At 52.9% G+C, this 19364-nt stretch overlaps 2 protein-coding genes across 4 annotated transcripts; one reads left to right on the top strand and one right to left on the bottom strand.

The window, feature by feature from the left end:
• The first annotated feature begins 177 nt into the window (after positions 1-177).
• Positions 178-3361, top strand: CUNH6orf136 (chromosome unknown C6orf136 homolog). Of its 2 annotated transcripts, XM_040996811.1 has the most exons (6): positions 178-343; positions 1507-1923; positions 2155-2243; positions 2391-2591; positions 3056-3125; positions 3208-3361. In XM_040996811.1, the coding sequence occupies exons 1-6, from the start codon at positions 272-274 to the stop codon at positions 3319-3321; spliced, it is 963 nt and encodes a 320-aa protein (XP_040852745.1). In that variant the 5' UTR covers positions 178-271; the 3' UTR covers positions 3322-3361. The 2 variants fall into 2 exon arrangements, with proteins under 2 accessions (XP_040852745.1, XP_040852751.1); XM_040996817.1 differs by lacking the exon at positions 1507-1923 and having other exon boundaries at positions 182-343.
• Positions 3362-3531: 170 nt separating this feature from the next.
• DHX16 (DEAH-box helicase 16) lies at positions 3532-16506 on the bottom strand. Of its 2 annotated transcripts, XM_040996795.1 has the most exons (20): positions 16130-16506; positions 13458-13708; positions 13200-13362; positions 12893-12949; positions 11964-12218; positions 11584-11787; positions 11311-11502; positions 10583-10693; positions 10282-10397; positions 8510-8720; positions 8261-8359; positions 8009-8161; positions 6082-6222; positions 5774-5936; positions 5551-5669; positions 5366-5433; positions 4891-5053; positions 4632-4793; positions 4176-4349; positions 3532-3742 (listed from the first exon to the last, which is right to left on the bottom strand). In XM_040996795.1, the coding sequence occupies exons 1-20, from the start codon at positions 16334-16336 to the stop codon at positions 3614-3616; spliced, it is 3138 nt and encodes a 1045-aa protein (XP_040852729.1). In that variant the 5' UTR covers positions 16337-16506; the 3' UTR covers positions 3532-3613. The 2 variants fall into 2 exon arrangements, with proteins under 2 accessions (XP_040852729.1, XP_040852736.1); XM_040996802.1 differs by lacking the exon at positions 16130-16506 and having other exon boundaries at positions 13442-13708.
• Positions 16507-19364: the final 2858 nt, after the last annotated feature.

Consider the following 19364-nt stretch of genomic DNA (forward strand, 5'->3'; position numbering starts at 1 on the left):
GCGTGCAGAGTCCTGGGCAGCTGATTTTTACTGCGCAAGCGCTCTGAGGCCCGCTCCAGTACCGCTAGCGCAGGCGCACTTCGAGCCGACCGGGCGCCTCTGCAGCCTCTCCGGAGCCCGCAGTGCGCAAGCGCGCAACATCTCCGTTTCCCTCCCTCAGCCCCCTGCCCTCCCCCTCCCTCCTTTCCCCTTCGCGAAGCCGGCTCCCGGGCGCGCTCACCCTCGTGAGGAGGCCGCACTCGGGAGGCGCGCTCTCCACGCCGGGGAGATCATGTACCAGCCCAGCCGGGGGGCGGCCCAGCGTCTCGGCCCCTGCCTGCGCGCCTACCAGGCCCGACCCCAGGTGAGAGAAAAAGCGGGAGGGCAGCGAGGGGGCGGGGAGAGACCCTCCCCAGAGCCGGGGCGGGGGGCGGAGCGCGCCGGCTCCCGCGCAGGCGCAGTGACACCCGCCGCCCCTTCCCACCTGTGCCGGGCGGGCGCGGGGCGCAGGGGTCGTGGGGCCGCGAAGGCGGCACGCGCCAGCCCCGCGCGTGGGACGTGGGTTCTCCACCGGGCACTGACCGGCAGGGCCGAGGCCGGAACGGCAGGGCGCGTTCACGTGGCGCCCGAGGCCCCGCGGTTACCTGTGCCTGGAGGTGATTTGAAGGGCAGGGACGGAAAGGTTCGGGGTCCGGGGTCAGGCCAAGCGCCGTTCGTGAGTTCCTCCGGCCCAGACGCGGCCCGCGTACTGCAGCCTCGCTCACCCTGCATCTGAAACTGACCCCGGCAGGAAGGCCGGGCCGGGTGGACCCGGTTCGAGCCCCTGTGCCGCGGAGGGCACGATGGCCACGCCCTCGGCAGAGACCGGGGCACCTGCAGTGCGCCCCGCAGGGCTTCCCCGCCGCGGGGCCACCCGGTAGAGATGGGGTCAGGCCTGACTGTGGGTAACCTCTCGTCCTTGTCAGCATGGGCAAACCAGGGGGAAAGAAGACGCTTGGGGTTGTGTCAGGGGGCCCAAAACGATAATAGCTTGCACTTAACTGCTACTGTCTACATTCATTATCCCATATAGTCATAGCAATCTAACGAGACTTTGCCGTCTTCATTTATATAGTATTTATGGAAACTGAGGCATAGGGAATGAAAGCGCCTAAGGTCACACAGTACACAGGAAGCTAATTCGCTGGGTGATCTTTTAATACATTTGCCTCACGCCAACGGAGGTGTTAAATATCATCATTTCACCCACTGCACAATAAAACCTGTTATACGTTCATTGGCTGTGATTTACGAGTCTTGTGGTAAGAAATGAAGCTGCCTCCTTAGCAGTGTTGGAATCTTAAACAGAAAGGTGCCTGCACCTGTGCCCTTCAGGTTCCAGCAGATGAGATGGCTCCACTCCCGCTTCCTCTGCCACTCATCTGTTCTCTCAGGAGTAGGTGGCAATGGAAGCACAATGGGCAGAGCCTGGCTGCAGGAGAATTAGGCAGCTAGATTCTTACCCTTCCCCCTCTTTTGCTTTCTTAGGACCAGCTTTCTCAACGGACTCTTCCATTCCCTCCCCTTTGGCCCCACTCCACAACAGTCACCTCCCCGGCTCCTCTCGTGTGGTCTCCCCGAGCTCTACCCTGGCACCTTCCCAGCCTGCCTCCCCCTCCGGCTCGACCTCGACCGCTCCCACTCCCTCTCCCTGGGATCCAGGCCCTCAGCCCGCCATGGACAGTCCTCCCTCCAGGAAAGGGGGAGGAGGGCCCAGGGCCAGAGTTGCACAGTGGTTGCCTGGAGGGGCTGAGGAGCCTTTTTGAGGGAGCTCCCTGCCCCTACCCTGGGGCTCTAATCCCTTTCCAAGCCCCTGGAGCTGCCCGTGCATCCCCTGGCACCCCATCAGGCGATCCTAGTATGGAGGAACACCTGGCTGTCATGTACGAAAGACTGAGGCAGGAGGTGAGTGGGTTCCAAAGTGGCTCCCCTCTGCAGGGATGTGGGTAGCAGGGGTTGGGTCCGTTAGACTCTTGCTTAGAGTCACGGGGCAGGCAGATGCTCTGGTTTGGGTGAAGGCAGATTGGACGTGGACTAAGATGACCCTTTACCTAGAGGGTAAGGTGGCCCTAAAAATAGGAAACTGAAAAATGAGATAATCTTTTCTTTGGGTTGATGCCATCTTTTTTCACCCAGCTGCCAAACCTCTTCCTTCACTCCCATGACTATAATCTCTATTCGTCAGACGTGGAATTCATCAATGAGATTCTGAATATTCGTACCAAGTAAGTACTGCAGGAGTAGGGCCATGGGGAGGACCTGGTATGATACGCTCAGCCCTTTTCCCTTTCAGAATGCCTCCTATTGCCTCTCAACTCAGAGAAGGCAGTCATTTTCTGATTATGCTGATCTTTCCCATCCCGTCTTCACAGGGGACGGACCTTATACATTCTGTCACTGACCCTTTGTCGCTTCCTGGCTTGGAACTATTTTGCACAGCTTCGGTTGGAGGTTCTACAGTTGACTCGCCACCCAGAGAACTGGACCCTGCAAGCTCGCTGGCGGCTTGTAGGGCTGCCTATCCACATGCTCTTCCTGCGTTTCTACAAGCGTGACAAAGAGGAGCTTTACCGGTGAGAAGTGAGAAAGATACTGATTTGCCTGGGCTTGCCTGTGTGCTGCTAGTAGACAGGGGTCTTGCTTCATTCTGTTTTCACAAAAATAAGGAACATTTTTGAGTGTATTACTGGGCACTCAAATATAAGGAACAAAGGAAATTTCTTTTTTATGAAACTTATTAGTTGAGCCTCATAACCCTAGGTGAAGTACTGGTAACTTTTTGGCTGGAAGTAGAATTACTCGTGTTACTCAGCCTCTTACACTGTAAAACATGTGGCTGCATGGATCACTTAGGATCTTTTTTGAGACCATTGGTGCCAGGTACTTCATTTCATTGTGACAAGGGTATACAATCTAATCTTTTGGGATTTTTGAAATCTCTGTGAATGTGTTGTAAAATTTAGTTTTACAAGTATTTGAACTAATCACATTTGGCACCAGTTGCCATATACCTCAGTAAGCATCCCCTCTTTCCCAGGACCTACGATGCCTATTCTACCTTCTACCTGAATTCCAATGGCCTCATCTGTCGCCATCACCTAGACAAAGTGAGTTCCAGGGCTGGGTGGAAATAAAGGGTAGAAGAGCCAAGTACTTCCCCCCAAGTGGCACTAACCTGTCTCCTTGCAGCTGATGCCTTCACACGCGCCTCCTGCACCCGTGAAGAAGCTGCTAATGGGAGCCCTGGTGGCCCTGGGGCTGTCAGAGCCAGAGCCCAACCTAAACCTGTGTTCCAAGGCCTGACCCGGGAACTGGGATGAGGACAGCACTGAGGACTGCTACGCACAAGAGAGGTGGAAGCAGCGAGAACCCCCGAGCCAGCTTCCTCCTCTCCCCTCTTCCTTCCCATCTCATGCTGTGTAAAGCTGCTGTGTAATTTAACTTGTAAATAATAAAGTGACTATATGAGATGGAATATCTCTGGATCTCAGAAGTTCCCACAGGTTTTATTCAAAAAATAATTTTATTTAATAGATATTAAATAATATACAGAAGGAAAAGGAGCTGGTGTCAAGTTCTATTTATGTCCCCTTCTCTACCCTAATTCTTCTCGGGTCTTGCCTACTGTTTTCGGCATTTTTTTAGAATGGGGATCTTCTAGCTCCTTGGCTTTATAATAGTGAGGAGCCACTTCCAGAAGCCAGCTGCTCTCAATCTCCAAAACCTAGAAGAAAAGAGACAGGATCAGTGAGTTCCCTTCTGTCCAGCAACTACAGGGCCTGAGTAAAAGGTGTATGCTTCCAGTTATACTCTCAGGACAGACAGCTCCACGGGTTACTCTAGATATCAAGTGGGCTAACCCTGAGAAAAGCCTGGAGTGTGAGGATGTAAAGTACACACTATGGAGACTCCATCTGCTCTGTTCATTACAGCCCTAGGGCCTAAAACACAGAAGCACGCACCCAATTATAGCTCTCAGATCTCAGAAGACATGGAACCAGCTATTAGAAAGGATCCTGCTGCTATTTTAGCCTGCCTTAGGCCAGACCAACATATCTTCCAGTTTTCTCTCAGTAGCTTGATCCGGAGTTCTCAACTTTTTGGGACATTCCCACCCTCACATGGTCTGCCTACCAGGGTAAGCATGGTCCCCTCACCTGTCTCATGAACTCCTTGGTGGTCAAGACCAGTTCATGATAGAGCAGCCAACGTGGCTGTTGCTCGAAGAGGGAGGAGTTGGGGTGGATGAACACTGTCTGCTGCTGTTTCACTGTGCGGTAGCCGCTACGGGTCAGCCGTGCCGTGTGGTAGAAGTAACCAGCGGTGATGGCCTAAGGAGTAGGCAGGAAACAGTCAATGCAGAGCACAGTCGCCCAGGCACTTGAGGCTCACTTCCTCTACCGTTCAGGTTTCTGGAGAACTAGCACGGTAAGAAATGCCCAAAGAGCTCAGTAAGAACGCACTTTGGGTGGTCTGGGCAAGACAGCTCAAGAGACAAGATTTGCACGGGAGGAAGAGAGTGTGCCTCGGGCTATAACCATGGCGTGGCCCCAGAGGGGAGGCCTGGTCCCTGGGAAGCATGGGGTACATCAGCAGACTGAAGAAATGCCGACCTTGCGAACACGGACATAGTCTCCCTGGCAGGAACTGAGACCAACTTCCACACGTTCCAAGAGCCCTTCCAGCTGTTCCCGCACATCCCTGGCTCGGCGCATAGATCTGAACTGGACAAAGTTTTCATAGCACCACTGGGAAGAGTAGCCGCTCTCAGCCCACTATGAGGAGAGTTAAAGAGAAAGAGCAGCACATTAGTGGATAGCAGGTCCACTGCACGGCTCGACTCCCTCAGCCCCACTTGCCCAACCCAGTGACCTGTGTGTAGACGTTTAGCAGAGCCAGATGGTCTCCACCAGGGAGGTAGAAGTTGACGCGGGCATTGTCAGCATGGACAACCTTGTCTTTGGGTCGGTAGAAGATGGAGTTGTTAACAGAGAGCATGGCAGCCACTGTTAGGATCTCCTCAGAACAGCCGTACCTGTGCCAAGAAGGGAAAGGCAGGACGCTTCAAAGCAAGACAGGAGCAGACACGGTGAAGCGCATAGTGGCTGTGTATGAAGGGCTTCTCACTGGGAGGCCAGCCGGGATGACGGCTGTAGATGACACAGCAGATGGGTTTGAACAGCAGCAATTACAGCATGGGGGCAAGGAGGTGGGGACTTTTTCAGGTGGGATACCCACTGGGGACTTCTGAGGAAAATATCATGGAGAAATAGAAGGCCTTGGAAACGGGGGACACAGCCAGCTCCTGTGCTGGGACCCAAGGGCAGTGTGAGGAGGGGGCACTTACTTCTCAGAGGCCAAGATCATTTTGGACAGCATGGGGTCCACTGGCAGCTCTGCCATCTTTCGACCAGACTAAAGAGACAATTGGAGCCAATGCTCACTCAGGTATCCCTCCACCACCCCAGGGATCCCCAGGGTCACCCCCAACCCTCTGGCACACCCCCAATGCACCCTGCCTTCCTGTCTCACCGTGGTGAGCTCCCCAAGGTGATTGAGGGCTCCTAGAGCATACAGCTGCTCCAGAGCCAGCAGCAGGGTCTCATATGGTGGCGGATCCAGAAAATCAAAGTGCATGAGGTCATGAATCCCTGGAAAAGGATGTGAAAATGGAACAGGGCCCTTTCTTCCCAAGGACCATGCACTCCAGCCCCCAGCTCCCTCCACTTGAGACAACCAGGTGTAGCCCAATCACCTAAGCTTTTGAGTAGCAGCACAACATTGCCCAAACTGGTCCTCTGGATCTCGGGCACTGTGGTTTCCTCAAGCTCATGCTGATAGGCCCAGGCGGTATACAGCCGGAAGCACTTCCCTGCAGCTACACGGCCTGCACGGCCAGCTCGCTGATTAGCTGAGGCCTGGAGGAAAAGGAGAGGCTACCTGACAATCTGAGTGTTGACATAAGCAGACTGCTTGTCCCAACATTCTAAGAAACTACTTCTGGCCTGACCCTCCCTGGAGGACAACTCTACTTCTCTCCACCCAGCAGAAACCCAGGCTGACCTTGCTACAAGGTGTGACAGTGAGGGACTCCATGCCTGTGCGGGGATTGTAGCTCTTTTGCTTACAGAACCCTGGATCCAGCACATAAATGATGCCCTCAATGGTCAGCGATGTCTCGGCTATGTTTGTTGCCACAACCACCTAAAAGAGAGGGCACAGGGTCACTCATAAAAAGTAATCCTGACAAGCTAGGAGTGGAAAAACAGGGACAGTAAAGCCAGTAGAAGTGTGAGAGAAAAAGGAGGGGAGAGTCAGCAAGGGCCTAATAAGGGAAAGAAGGAAAGAGGACTTAGTGCTTTTTTCAGAGATAGGAGGTAGAAATATACAGGTCCCAGCCCTCACTTCCCCACTACCACCTTAATGATTTTCTTCACTGTATCACTTCCTGCAATGCCTGCCTAACAGAGCTCCCTACTTCTACTAGCTCCTATCACATGGCAGCCATACGGTCCTTCTAAAAAGTAACCCTGGAGGGCCCAGCGGAGTGGCCTAGTGGCTAAAGTCCTCACCTTGAACGTGCCGGGATCCCATATGGGTGCCGGTTCTAATCCTGGAATAGGACTGAGTCAAGCAGTTAAGAAGCTCACATCCTATACCAGAGGCTGGGTTCAATGACTCCAGCTTCCTGCCATTGCAGACCCTGGGACATATGACTGGGTTCCTGCAACCCACACGGAAGACCTGGATTTTATTTGCAGCTCACAGCTTCAGCCCAGGCCCTGCCACTGGAAGCATCAGAGAAATGGCTCTGCTTTCCAAATAAACAAATGTGAACCTGTCACACCACTCTCCCATCCCCTATAACAGCTTCCCTCCTGCTCTAGAAATGAATCCAAGGTCGTTAAGGGCTTGGGTCCTCTGGATCCTGGCTACCTGCCTGATCTCAGCTCCACACAGCATCCTGACTCCCTCCCACAGCTGGCTCAGGTCTCTGCTCTACTTGTCCCTGCTTGGAGAGGCCCTCCCAATATTGTAAGGAGAGTGCCCTTTTCCTGTTCTCACTCCTACACAATTTCCATAATTTCCATGCTGCCTTGCACCTCTGCACAGCACTTGCCAGGAGTAGACATCAGGTATTAGTGTGTCTGCTGTCTCCTCCCATTAGATTATGGGTTCTGTGAGGCCAAGGATTTTGTTTTGTCCATCACTGTGACCTAAGCCCCTAGAACATATTTGGGATACAGGGGGAACTCACTGTATTTTTTTGATGGGGCTAGCACTATTGCATGAGGATTAAGCCACTAATGCAGCTCCCGACTTACATACCTGGAAAAGCAGCAGACAATGGCTCAAGTGCTTGGGCCCCTCTGTCTCCAAGCTCCAAGTGCTTGGAGACAGAGAAGATGCTATTGGCTTGGACCGACCCTAGCCACTGTAGCCACCTTGGTATTGAATCAGCAAATAACAGACCTTTCTGTCCCTCCCTCTCTCTAAACTCTACCTTTCAAATAAAAATACTGTATTTAAATAAATATAGTTGAATGAAACTTACAGCTCTGCTCAAACTTCCTTTTTGCCACTGAAGTGTTGATAGCCCAAACTCTTGCACCAGCCGTCAAAGGCCCTCCTAACCTCAGTCTCCAACCACCTCAGTACGCGAGGTTCATGGGCCGACCTCAGCCACACCTTGGCCTTCCTGTGACATGCTTCCAGATAGTTTTGTTAAAGGTCCATATCGCACCCTTCTTCCTGTCACAGCAAGGGCTTCCCTTCTCTGCAGCACTTGCTGTCTGCACTATGCATTCAGCTCTCCCTTGGTGCCTGCTGTATTCACCCTTCCTCTCCAGTCCTGCAGGAGAGGGGTTGGCTGCTCCTTAGTCTGTGTCTGCGCAGGGCAGGACACACCCAGTACGGGGCAGGAACACGCCTCCCTTTGCACTACCATTTGCGCAACAAGGGGTGCAGAACGTGGCTTTCTCCAACTGACCTTTCGTGCCCCAGGGGGCGTGGGCTGGAAGATACGAGCCTGCATGTCAGAGGGCAGGTTGGCATAAATGGGCAGCACCAGGAGCTCCCGGATCTTGGAGCCCAGGCGGCGGCAGCGATCCTGGAGCATCTCACAGGCAGCCTCAATTTCCTCCTGGATTGGGGGGAGAGCAGCAGGGGTTCCAGAGTCACCAAAGACCCAGGTGCCAACCCTGTCCTGCCCTGGATACCCCCACCCCTGCACATCACACACCTGTCCTGTCAGGAATACCAGGATATCCCCAGGGGGCTGTGTCACGTGGATCTGCAGCACTGACACAACACAGGCTTCCAGGTAGTCAGCCTCAGGAGCCTGGGTGGGACAGAGACACAGTCACAGGAGGGCCACCGACTCAGGATACATTTCCTCTCCTCCTGGCCCCCTACTCCCAGGGACAGCCACTTCCAAGGCCCCAGGGTTTCTCCACCTCAGACTCAAGCTCATCCTCCCCAAGCAGGGTACCTTGGTATAGAAGATGTCAACAGGAAACCTGCGTCCAGGAATCCGGAAGATGGGGGCGTCATCAAAGAAGGTAGAAAATCGGGCTGTGTCCAGTGTGGCAGAAGCCACGAGAACCTTGAGCTCTGGTCGGAAGCGAGCGACATCCTTGATCAACCCAAAGAGAATGTCTGTGTGCAGGGTCCGTTCGTGAGCTTCATCCACCATCACTACGCTAGGGTAGGAAAGGGGAGCAGTGAGGGAAGAGGGGAATGGGAAATGTGAGAATGGACACAGGTCCGTGGGTGAGAGGGCTGGGCTGGAAGCAGAGCTCCAGTGTGAATGTGGGCAGTAGGAATTCTATGGAGAAAAGCTAAAGCATCCCAGCTACATAGAATCGACAGAAAGTTAGGGGAGGCTTGGGCCCCGTGTCTGCAGGCTAACTCAGCCTCAGGACACGAAAGCAGCCAAGACGCAGGGGCTGAAGCTGAGGCCTGGACAAGTCAGAGAGCCCTTCCAGATGTAGTCAGAGAAGTAGCCATTCTTGTTAGAGCAAGCAGAAGGAAGCTTATGCTTTAAAAGAAACAACAACAGGGCAGGGCTGCTTTGAATGAGGCTGGCTGAGGATGGTGAAGAGCCCAGTGGCTCTCAGGCTCCTGGGGCGCTGCTGCGCCCATGGGTCCCTGTGGGGTCTGGCTCTTCATGAGTGAAGGCGGGCCTTTCCATCCCAGCCCTCGGAAGACCCTTCAGGACCCCGAGTTGCCTCCTAACTTGTGTGGCCTGCCTTCCTTCTCCTTTCTCTATTCTTTCGTTTTCTGACACATAGAAAAGATGAACTTTGGGAGCTCTTCTGCTCCTGCCTCAATTCTGCCGACTCCCAATTGTGGCAGAGTGCTTGCCATGTCACCCATCAGGCTGGCTTAAGGGACAAACCCTACTCTCAGCCTCTTCCAGGACTAGAAATAGACAGCTTCAAAGGAGTTGAAAAAGCACACACTGATGCTCGGCTGGCCTGACCCCACTCCCATCCCAGGATGCTCCCTTCTCCTCTGCAACATTTCTTCTGTCAGTTCTGCTTCTCCATTCCCAGCAGTGAGAGCTTTCTAGCCACGGCCCAGCCAGCCCAAGGCTTGGGCCCAGGACAGAGTCAGGCTGAGCACCAATGGCCTCAGACATGGCTCTCGGCACTGAACTGAATCTACCGCCTTATAAATTCCCCTGTGTTTTCAGTTGTGCCTGCACATAAAACAAGTCCTAGATCTCTTTTTATGTTAACAGCCCCTCACATATCTCAAGGCAACCAGGATGTTTCCCCTGAGCTTCTCCTCGCTAGGATGAACACCCCGAGTATCTTCAGGGAAGCCTTCCCATGCCATCTGGAATCCCCATAAACTTGTACTTGGTTAAGCCACTGCCTGCAACATTAGCATCCCATTGGGCACCAGTTGCAGTCCTGACTCTACTTCCCACCCAGCTCCCTGATAATGCACTTGGAAAAACAGTGGAAGATGGCCTAAGCATTTGGGCCCCAGCCATTCACATGGGAGGCCTGGAAGAAGCTCTGGGCTCCTGGCTTCAGACTGGCCCAACTCCAGTCATTGTAGCCATTTGAAGAATGAACCTCACTCCTGGAAGACCTCACTCTCTGTCTCTCTACCTCTTTCTGTAATTCTTTCAAATAATAAATCTTGAGAGAGAACGAACCTAGAGATTAATGGACACTGACAGGCAGGGGGCAGCAGAACTCAGCGAGGGAAGGCAGGGGGCTGTTCCAGGGAGGTAGGCCCGGCGCACACCTGTAACTCGCCAGATCTGGTTCAGAGAGGAATTCCCGGAGAAGCATCCCATCTGTCATGTAGCGCAGGACAGTTCGCTCCGACGTACAATCTTCAAAGCGGATGCTATAGCCAACCTGAGCAAGAAAGTCACTAGTGTCTCAGAGCGCGATAGGGTTCTCTGAAGGGAATTCAGGAAACAGCAGGTGGGGAGCCCCTGAATCTGTGCTGTGGGGCTCCCCAAGGCACGTATAGCCTGAGCTCCAGACCCTATGACTACCCTCATCCTGCAGCCCATCTCCCCTGCCACAGAAGAACTCACCTCATTCCCAAGCTTCACACCCATCTCCCGGGCCACCCGAGCAGCCACGCTCATGGCCGCCACTCTCCGGGGCTGGGTGCAGGCAATCTTCATGCCGTTCTTCGTGTAGCCCTGATTGACAAGAGAAAGAAGAGATTTTCCTTTTGCTACATGTGTCCCCTGAGTCCCAGCCACAATTCAAAGTCGTAACAGCCAGGAAGGGCAGGGGAAAAGGGAGGAACAAGCAGAAGCTGCAAACCAGGAAAGAGGGGCAAACAGACAGGCAGACAGATTTGGAGCCCCAAGGGGGCCTCATCCTGCCCTGTCACTCCGAGCTCTGAGTCATCAAATTCAGGGTGCTATTAGTCTTGAGCTAGAAAAGGGCAGATTCGCGCAGGGAGACCCAGAAGCAATGAGGAACACAAAATAAAACAGGAAAACAAGCCCTTTAACTCCTCATTCGTCAGCCCCTGCAGTGGGGCAGAGGCCCAGTGGGGTTGGATTTGGGGCAGGTCTTTGTGTACACAACATACAGCACCCCACCTATCCAGCTACCCGTCCATCCAAGCTAAAGGTACCAAACCCATTCCAGGTGCTGACACTGTGGCAGGCAGTGAGAAGGCACATGTGACAAGTTCTAGATCCTCACAAGCTTCACGATTTAGTGGGAAAGACAGGGAAAACAACCACTTGGGGTTATGCCCCAGGAGCCCTGCCAAACCAGCAGCCTGAGGGTGTGGTGACAGTACCTCCTCATACAGGTACTGCGGAATCTGAGTCGTCTTCCCCGAGCCAGTCTCGCCCTCAATGATGAGGATCTGATGGTCAGCAATGGCTGCCAGGAGCTCCTCGCGAAACGGGAACACGGGGAGGCTGCAGCGCACGGCCTGGATGGACTCCCTCTGCTGAGCCTGGGTGGAAGGCGGCGGGGTAGCCGGCTCCTAGGGGAGTAGAAGGCAGGCTGTGAGCTTGGCAGAAGACCTCAGAGCCTCCTTGGGACGCCCTCCAGAGCCCTCTCTCACCTTGTCACCCTGGAGTTGAGTGGCCCGGACAAACTCGATGGTCTCCTCCTCCTCTAGCACCAGCTGATACTTGGGCTCTTGGGAGGCCGCATCACGGGCCCCAAACTTGAGGGATGCTGCCCCCAGGCGGGCCTCCTCCCAGCGCCGCTGCTCCTCGCCAGGGGCACCCGATTCCTCCTCAACGAGATCCACTGCTCGGGCTGGCTGCAAAGAGAAGGGCATGTGAAGATCTGAAGATAGAGCCCGACCCACCTGCCCTGTCACTGCTCCTCCTCAGAGAAGAGCAGGGCAGAGGGGACTGCCAAGGCACTGGCCCACCCCCTAAAGCCCTCCTGCCCCGGTTGAGGGCCTGAACAGATGCAGACACCGCATTGCCTCACCTGCCCTCGGGTCTCCTGGGGCATGTGGTAGCGATTGGTGGCCTCCAGTCTCTCCTGCTCCCCAGCAGCCCGATACTCCCGGGCCAGGTCCCGCACTTGCCGCTTGTATCTGAGTTCACGCCGCTCATGGCGGCTCAGTTCCACGTCCCCGAACAGGAACTCCTCATCTGCCAGCTCTGCTTCAAGGTCTTCCAGCTTCTCCCGTTCTCGCTTTGCCAGGTATTCTCGGCGGGATTTCTTGCGTAGCTCAGGCACCTGGGTCAGGAAAGGGCTCTCAGCAGGTCCCCTGGCTGGTGCATGGACGCATTTCTCTACCTACTCCTAGGAGGGAACCTTCCTGACAAGCAGGTGTGAGAAAGCAATGGATGAGCATTCAAGTGCTTGGGGCACTGCTACCCACATGGTAGACTCAGATGAAGATTCAGGCTCCTGGTTTTAGACCAGCCAACCCTGCCTGTTGTAGCCATGGAAGGAGTGAACCAGCAGACAGATGATCTCTCTCTGTCTTTCAAATAAATCAATAAATATTAAAAAAAAAAAAAAGGGCTCCTCTCATGAATTGTCACCTGGAGACAGTTGTCTAAGCCACAGGGCCAGCACATCTCCAGGTTGAAGGAAGGACAGCAGCCCTGCCCCTCTGCCCGGCCACACCCTGACAACACTTGCCTGCCTTACATCAGGAAGCCTCCAAAACTGAAGAGCTCACATTGCCTTCCCTAACAGCCACCACGATGCGCAGCACCACGGAGGTCTAGGGGTACCTCCCTCCCTCTGCAAGTGAAGCTCCTACACCAAGCCCCTTCTCCGAGACCAGACGCCCCTCCCGCCCCTAGTACACTTCATGCCCCTCGCCCTGTACCCAACCACTCCTCCGTCAGAAGATCTCTCCTGGCATTATTAATCATGGCCTCCCAGGCCCCAGCACTCACCATGGCTTTCCGATCTTCCTCCGCCATCTTGAGGCGTTTCTGAGCCTCCTCATAAGCCTGGAAGAGGAACCCAATGTGGAGGGTTTGAGCCCAGAAAGTCTTCCCACCCTCACTGTCCCCTCTAAATTCCAAGCCTCTTTGGAAGTACCCCAGCCCAAGAAAACATGCCCTCAGTGGGGATACCTCTACGGCTGTATGAATAGCCAAGAGGCACCTGGCTTTCCGCCCAGCCTTTGTCCCTATCGTCAGGACCAATTCCGGGTTTCAGCCAGGAATGCTGCCGATGCACGGAGGTGGCGGCTCCTACCTTCTTGTCCGACCGCTCCAGGACGTTGCGGGTGCGATCCTTGTCCCGCTGCCGTACCCGCTCGGCAAAGGCATCGCGTTCCTCCAGGTCCTGCAGGCGCTCACGCTCTGTCCGCTCCCACTCATCCTCGGATTCGGGCTTCTCCGCCTGCGCCTTACTCCCCCTGCAGCCCGGTCCGACACATTCACTCAGGGCCTCCCCAAGACCCAGTATGCCATAAGCCGCCTCTCCTCTCCTCCAGCCCTGCTTTGGACTTACTCCACCTTCCTCTTGTCTTTGTCAGAAGCCTCTTCTTCCTCCTCCTCGTCTTCCTCCTCCTGGCGTTTCTTCCGAAGGTGTTTGCGTTTCTTGCGCTTCTTCTGGAGGCTGCTCCCAGACTTGCCCACAGCCTCCTCGCTGCTCTCTTCACTGTCTTCCAGCAGCTTGTACGATCGGTTCTTCTCCAGGAGGGCTCGGGCCTCTCGCTCTGCCACCCGAGCTGGTTTTTCCACCACAGCCTTGCGCGGGACCTGTCAGCGAGGGAGAAGGAAAGGGAGTGTGAATGGCTCCAGCCCTGCTCACAGACGCGGCTCGGTCACTGCAGTAAGGAACCACTTGATCTTAAGTCAGTCTTCATTCCTTTTTTTCCCCATGACGTCACCTCATTCTCCTCTCAACAGAGTACCTCAGCTAATGAACTTCCTTTCAGGAATTCAGGAATTCACGTGTGGTTGTTTTTTTTTTTTTTTCTTTTTAAAGATTTATTTGGCTTTATTGGAAAGGCAGATTTACAAAGAGAGACAGAAAAATCTTCCATCTGCTGATTCACTCTGCAAGTTACCCCAACAGCCAGAGCTGAGCTGATCCAAAGCCAGGAGTCAGAGGCCTCTTTCAAGTCAGGGTCCCAAGACTTTGGTTTGTCCTCTACTGCTTTCCCAGGACACAAGTGGAGAGCTGGATGGGAAATGCAGCAGCTAGAACACGAGCCAGTACCCATATGAGATCCCAGTGGTTGCAAGGTGAGGATTTAGCCACTGAGTCATCGTACTGGGCCCTCATTCATTCACTTTTATGGAATGTTTACTGACCCCTGTCCCATGTGTCATGTAGTAGCCAGGCACTTTGGTCATATGTGTGAGGATGGAATGTATGGTGGGTTGGTTGGCCTGGGCCACAGCCCCCATCAGTTGATGTGAGATATAGGGCTGGAGCGCAACTAATCAGATAGCTGCATCCACCAGTATGAGCACTGGCTGCCCAGTGACACACTGCACCTGACTCTATTCTGGCTGGTGCACACAAGGGTCTAGTCTGAGGTCACTGCAGGCAAGTTTCCTGGGGACTCCCCAACTGAACCGCTGGACTCAGATCCTGGCCACAGGGAAGAATCACAGGATGTGTGATCTGACCTGGAATGCATGTATGAGGACTGGGCCTCTCAGTTGCTGATGCCTATGCAGTGGACAACATGCCCACATGTACACAGGGCACATGAGAGCCAGTTCATCTAGGCCAGCAGGGGACGTCAACTGCCTTGTCAGAGAACAGCCTGGACCATTTTCCTGGCCAAGCTTTGCAGCATGTTCCTGGGCCTGGGGGTGCACTAAGGTGGACTCTGTCAACCAGTAGATCTTAGAAAGATTTTCTCAACCATGGAGCAATGAAACTGACAGTCTCAAAATTATCAAAACCACTCAAGTAACTCCCTCAGAACATTCTTCCTCATATCAGGGTCTCTGGGGCATCATCAAAACCTTTCACCTCTGGGTGCTGATGTAGTTTTACAGAAAGGAGTGGCCCTCTCCCCTTCCTCCTCTAAGGACACAGAAAGGAAAAAAAAAAAAAAACTGAAAAATTTGTCCCACCCACGTTCCTCCATACCTGACCCTTCCCACCTAATTGGAGGCCCACATGATCCTGCATCTCTCTCAACCATGTAAATAATATTAAAAAGAAAAAAAGTAAACAAAAATTATTGGGGCCAACATGGTGGTTTACCAAGCTAATCCACCACCAGCACTGCTAGCATCCCATAGAGGTGCTGGTCTGTGTCCTGATTGCTCTACTTCTGATCTAGCTCCCAGCTAGTAGCCTGGGAAAGCAGTGGGGTCCTTGGGTCCTTGCCTCCACGTGGGAGACCCAGAAGTAGTTCCTGGCTTCAGACTGGCCCAGTTTTGGAAATGGCAGTCATATGGGGAGTGAACCAGTGAATGATATCTTTTCCCGTGTCTTCCTCGCTCTAATTATTTCAAGTGAAATAAATAAATCTTAAAAAAAAAAAAAAATCCCTGCCCTCACAGAGCTTGCAATGCTGAGCTCAGTTTCAGCTGTCTGGACACTTTCTCGTAGCACTGGTTTTTTCCAAATATTCCGTCATTCTCACACAGGAAGTGATGCACAAGGGTTACTGGGTTATTTTACATTGCCAGCCACCTGTCACATGTAGATGGGACACGTTGGGGACTGGGGACCAAATCCACGAGGCACCACATGTGACAGCCACCCAGCAGCCTAGCTACTATCTGAGATTCCTTCGCTCGGTGTACAGCTATGGAGATCATATCAAGAACGAAAAACACAACAAGACAGTCACAGTCCTCCAGGGGCTCGTCACTTACGCCTTCACTCCCGACCCTTCACGACCTGACACATTCCAGGGCATCTTGAGACCTAAGCGTCCTGACCACCACCAACACCTGCAGTGGGTTGGCTACGTCTCTCCCACCGCCCCCCACTGTTCAGAGCATCTTTCCAAGGGCCACGGATCATCCTGACCCACGTGCAAGTTGGACAAACACGGCTCTATCACAGCATGCAACCCAGCAGTCCACGCAGGGCCTTCCCGGAGGCTGTGCACCACCGAGCCGGCTCTAGTCGCTGGGCTCTGGTGCGCCAGGTGAGCTCGGCTCCCCGGGACCGGCCCACCCGGGGTCCCGCCCCCCTCCTGACACCTTGCTCCACAGTCTCAGGGCGAAGTCCCGGGCTGGCCCGCCCAGGTCCAGCGTCTCGGTGTCTCGCAGGCGCTGCACGAACTCCTCGGCCGAGGCGCAGCGCTGCGCGGTTCCGATCAGGAACTGGGCCACATGCCGCTCGCTGAGCCCCAGCACCGAGTGCAGCTCCTCCTGCACCCAGCGCTCCAGGCCGGCCGGCGTCGCCATGGCGAAGCCCGGCGCTAGCCCTGGAGCCTCCGGAGCAGCCGCGCTGGCGGCCGGGCCTGCCGGAGGCTTGGAGCCCTGGCGCCCCGGGCCCGGAGCCTCCGACGCTCCACGGAGCTGCCTCAGAACCTCCGAGTTCGCTTTCCAACAGTCCGAAACCGCCTTCCTGGAGCCCGGAAGAGGAGGCACGTTTCCGGCCTGAGCGGGACGGAGGCCGAATGCGTTCAAACTTTGCTCATTGTCTGGGCGGCACATTTGCCTTCTCCACGAAGTTTCCCTGTCTCCCCCTGATGGTCCGTGGAGGCATCGCTAGGTCATTCATTCTACGAATGAAATGAACTCAGTGGAGGCCTCACTAACTCATTCATCCAACAAACGAGAATTCAATCAGCGCCTACAAAATGTGAGCTTAGTACAATTTAAACTGCTCCGGATAGACACCAAATTAGAAAAAATAACTAGTTTACATTCAGAATTCAACAAGACAAACTACATAATAAATAAAAATATGTAATTTCTACGGAACCTAAAATAATTCAAGGAATGAGAACACATGCTATTTCAAATCGGAAGATCAGGCCTACGCTATGAAAGATTAGCAGGTACTGACTAGGAGTGAATGGTTAGGACTGGTATCTGCAGGAAGAGTAGGGGGGGCTGGCACAATAGCTCAACTGGCTAACTCTCCTTCTGCAAGCGCCAATATCGCATATGGATGCCAGCTCATGTCCCTGCTGTTTCATTTACTTTCCAGCTCCCTGCTTTTTGTGACCTGAGAAAGCAGTGGAGGATGGCCCTGCACCCATATGGGAAACCTAGAAGAAATTGCTGGCCCCTGGCTTTTACTCAGCTCACCTCCAGCTGTTGCGGTCATGTGGGGAGTGACTCAACAGATGGAAGATCTTTCTCTCTCTCCTCCTCTCTGTATATCCAACTGTCCAATAAAAACAAATAAAATATTTATAAAATTTATAAAAAGAAAAAGGAGTGGGGCCCGGCGTGGTGGCCTAGAGGCAGAACTGACCTACCAATTGCAACCACCGGCATATGTATAGGCTGATTGGGGTGAGAGACTGTGCCAGACACTGTCCTAGCATGCACACACAAGAAAAAGGTCTGGGATCACCTCAGATGAAGTTTCTTTTTTGGATCTCTCCAACTGAACTGCTGGACTCAGAAGAGAAGTGCAGGTTCCATGGTCTGATCATGGAGTGCATGTGTCAAAGCTCAGCCTCCACAGTGGCTCAGATGGAGCAGTGGACGGCAGACCCAGGTGCACACGGAAGATATAATGGTCTATTGGAACCTGCAGAGACACCTGGTATCACAACACAGGATGGAGGATGGAACATATCAACCAGCTACCCAATAGATGTGTTGGCAAAAAAAAAAATTTGGGCAAACGGAGATTCTAAAGTAAACTATATTGGCCAGTGGATTCTGGAGTGATTTCATTGTGCTTGGAATGGTGAGATTGGCAGCAATTCAGAACTGTTGAACTATCAAAACCACTTGGGCAATGTGCTCAGAGCATGCCCCACATTGGAGACACTGGGATGGGCGGGAGGCTGGGTGGGGCTTCTCCCTTTATCTCCCCTCTTGCCCCAGATACAGAAAAAAAGAGAGAGAGAGAATGTGGAAACAATGGTCTTATCCACTTTCCTGTAGCTTTTGACACTTTGTACTCTAATCAACTATATAAAGATTATCAAAACAAAATATTAATTTTAAATATTAAATTATTAATTTAAAAAATAAAAGTTAAAAATTAAAAAAATAAGAAAAAGGAGTGGGACCCAGTGTGATGTCATAGAGACTAAAGTCCTTGCCTTGAGAGTGTCAGGATCCCATGTGGCATGGATTGTGTCCTGGCAGCCCCGCTTCCCATCCAGCTCCCTGCTTGTGGCCTGGGAGGGCAGTGGGTGATGACCCAGGACCTTGGGACCCTGCACCTGCATGGGAGAGCTGGAGGAGGCTCCTGGCTTTGAATTGGCTCAGCTCTGGCCATTGCAGCCGCTTGGGGAGTGAATCAGCAGATGGAGGATTTTCCTTTCTGTCCCTCCTCCTCTCTGTGTATCTGCCTTTCTAATGAAAAAAAAAAAATCACAAAAAGTTTTAAAAGAAAAAAACGAGTGAATATAGGTTAGATATAAGGAAACACTCCCAAGCAGGAGGAAATTTGGGAATTGGGAAAAACTGTTAAAAAAAAAAAAAAAAGAAAGAAAGAAAGAAAAAGAGAGAGAAAAGCTCCAAAACAGGCAAAATGTGTTCTGAGAATTTTTGCTCTCAGTTTCACAAATTCTTTGGTGACTGTTTCTTTACAGATAAGCTGAGTAGGCTGTGTTAGCAGGTTAAGCTACTGCCTGCATCTGGTTTGTATCCTGGCTGATGTGCTTCTGATCCAGCTCCCTTCTAATACAATCAGGAAAGCAGCAGAGGATGGGCTGACTGGGCCCTGCACCAACGTGAGAGACCTTAAAGAAGCTCTTGGCTTCTGCGTGGTCCAGCCCAAGCCGTTGGAGGCATTTCAAGCATGAAGGAATGGATGAAAGATCTCTCTATCTCTTCATATCCCCGTCTCTGTAACTTTGCCTTTCAGACAAATAAATAAATAAATCTTAAGAGATAAGCTGAGCTTGTTACTTGAGGCTCTGCTGCCTGACCTCTGTTTTACCCCACCTCACGTGCCTATGACTAATTAGACACTACTGGTAGGAAGCAAACATTGTTATTACAAGTAACAGCCAGAGTTGGTTCAGTAAGATCCTTGAACATACTATTTTCTGTTTCTGAGGTGGACTGTGGCACCCCAAGATATCAGTTTCCTCCTACCTCTGCTTTCTGGGGTCACAACAGACAGAATTTTTACCTAATTAACTGCTGACATAGCCACTCCACTTCCCCCTAAAGCTGTACCTTTACTGAACTTTTTGGAAACCTTGCTGTGGCCTTCCTAGTAAATCAAAGACCTTTGGAAGCAGTTGTTTGGGACAACAGATAAGACGTGGGCTATCCACAACCCATACTGGAA

This window comes from Ochotona curzoniae, unplaced genomic scaffold (assembly GCF_017591425.1).
Source record: "Ochotona curzoniae isolate NIBS_2020 unplaced genomic scaffold, NIBS_Ocur_1.0 contig_1221, whole genome shotgun sequence".
In the NCBI taxonomy this organism is placed as follows: domain Eukaryota; kingdom Metazoa; phylum Chordata; class Mammalia; order Lagomorpha; family Ochotonidae; genus Ochotona; species Ochotona curzoniae.